Source organism: Acyrthosiphon pisum, unplaced genomic scaffold (assembly GCF_005508785.2).
Source record: "Acyrthosiphon pisum isolate AL4f unplaced genomic scaffold, pea_aphid_22Mar2018_4r6ur Scaffold_16397;HRSCAF=17060, whole genome shotgun sequence".
In the NCBI taxonomy this organism is placed as follows: Eukaryota; Metazoa; Arthropoda; class Insecta; order Hemiptera; family Aphididae; genus Acyrthosiphon; species Acyrthosiphon pisum.
In genome coordinates, this window is record NW_021765316.1 from 1 (window position 1) to 921 (window position 921).

The following is a 921-nucleotide window of genomic DNA, read 5'->3' on the forward strand; positions in this document are numbered from 1 at the left end:
TACCCATGGCATTGTTGAAGTTTACGATGTAGTACTCGATACAGATTAGCATTCATTGTAGTAATAACATGTGAAATGGCCAGACGTAACGCATCAGATCGCAATCTTGGACAATGGTCAGCTATATACATAAGCCTATAAATGCGAGCTAATCCAGTGTGACTATTGGCATATGTGTCAAGATCCTAAAGTCCATGATAATAATAATAATAGAACTTAATAAGGGCGGTCATTAGTAAAAAAGCACATTAGTTCTTACAAATGAATCAATGTCCACTTCATACAATTCTTCTTCGTTGTTGTCATTTTCTTCAGGAGGTGTATCAACTTGCATCGGATCTATGGCTCCAGCCTGGACATTCCGTAAGGTGCGCTGAAATATAATGATAAATTATCGTTGGGTTACTTACATCGTGTTTGTTGAAGAACTAAAAATGTACGTACGTTCAGTGATCTCAATGATGCCATTTTCTGTATAATATAATTCGTTTTAATATATTATGTCAACGGATACTTAATTTCCGTTCTGGTATTTACCACTAACTGGTAACGAATCGTTGTTTGTCTTTGTGAGTTAGTTATCCCCTACAACAATGTAATCGCGTCGAAGTTGTTAAGATTGATGATCGATGTAGTTCGGTTCAACTCTCGAAAAAAACAGTATTATTTATTTGCAATTCCCAAGGTGTGGTACTTTATAAAAATAAAGTAGTAAATATACTATATTATTGCGGAATGCGGTGATAATGGCGAAATCGAGATAAGGATAGTTTTTTTTTTATGATAACTGTAACCACGGTAGAAGTATAACCATGGACACAGCAGCATATTATTATTATTATTTTCTATTGGCAAAACAAATTAACAGTGGGAGCGCTGTCAACGCCTATCGTTTTGATGTTTGGTCACAGAATAGACAGA

At 35.2% G+C, this 921-nt stretch overlaps 1 protein-coding gene across 1 annotated transcript; it reads right to left on the minus strand.

Annotated features, from left to right (window-relative positions):
* Window positions 1-10: 10 nt before the first annotated feature.
* On the minus strand, window positions 11-671 carry LOC100570196 (COP9 signalosome complex subunit 1b-like; the record flags this gene model as incomplete). The annotated part of the gene is made up of 3 exons (XM_003248927.4): window positions 445-671; window positions 260-373; window positions 11-185 (listed from the first exon to the last, which is right to left on the minus strand). Coding segments are annotated over exons 1-3 (313 nt in total), but the record flags the coding sequence as incomplete, so codon positions are not given.
* Between the last annotated feature and the right edge of the window lie 250 nt (window positions 672-921).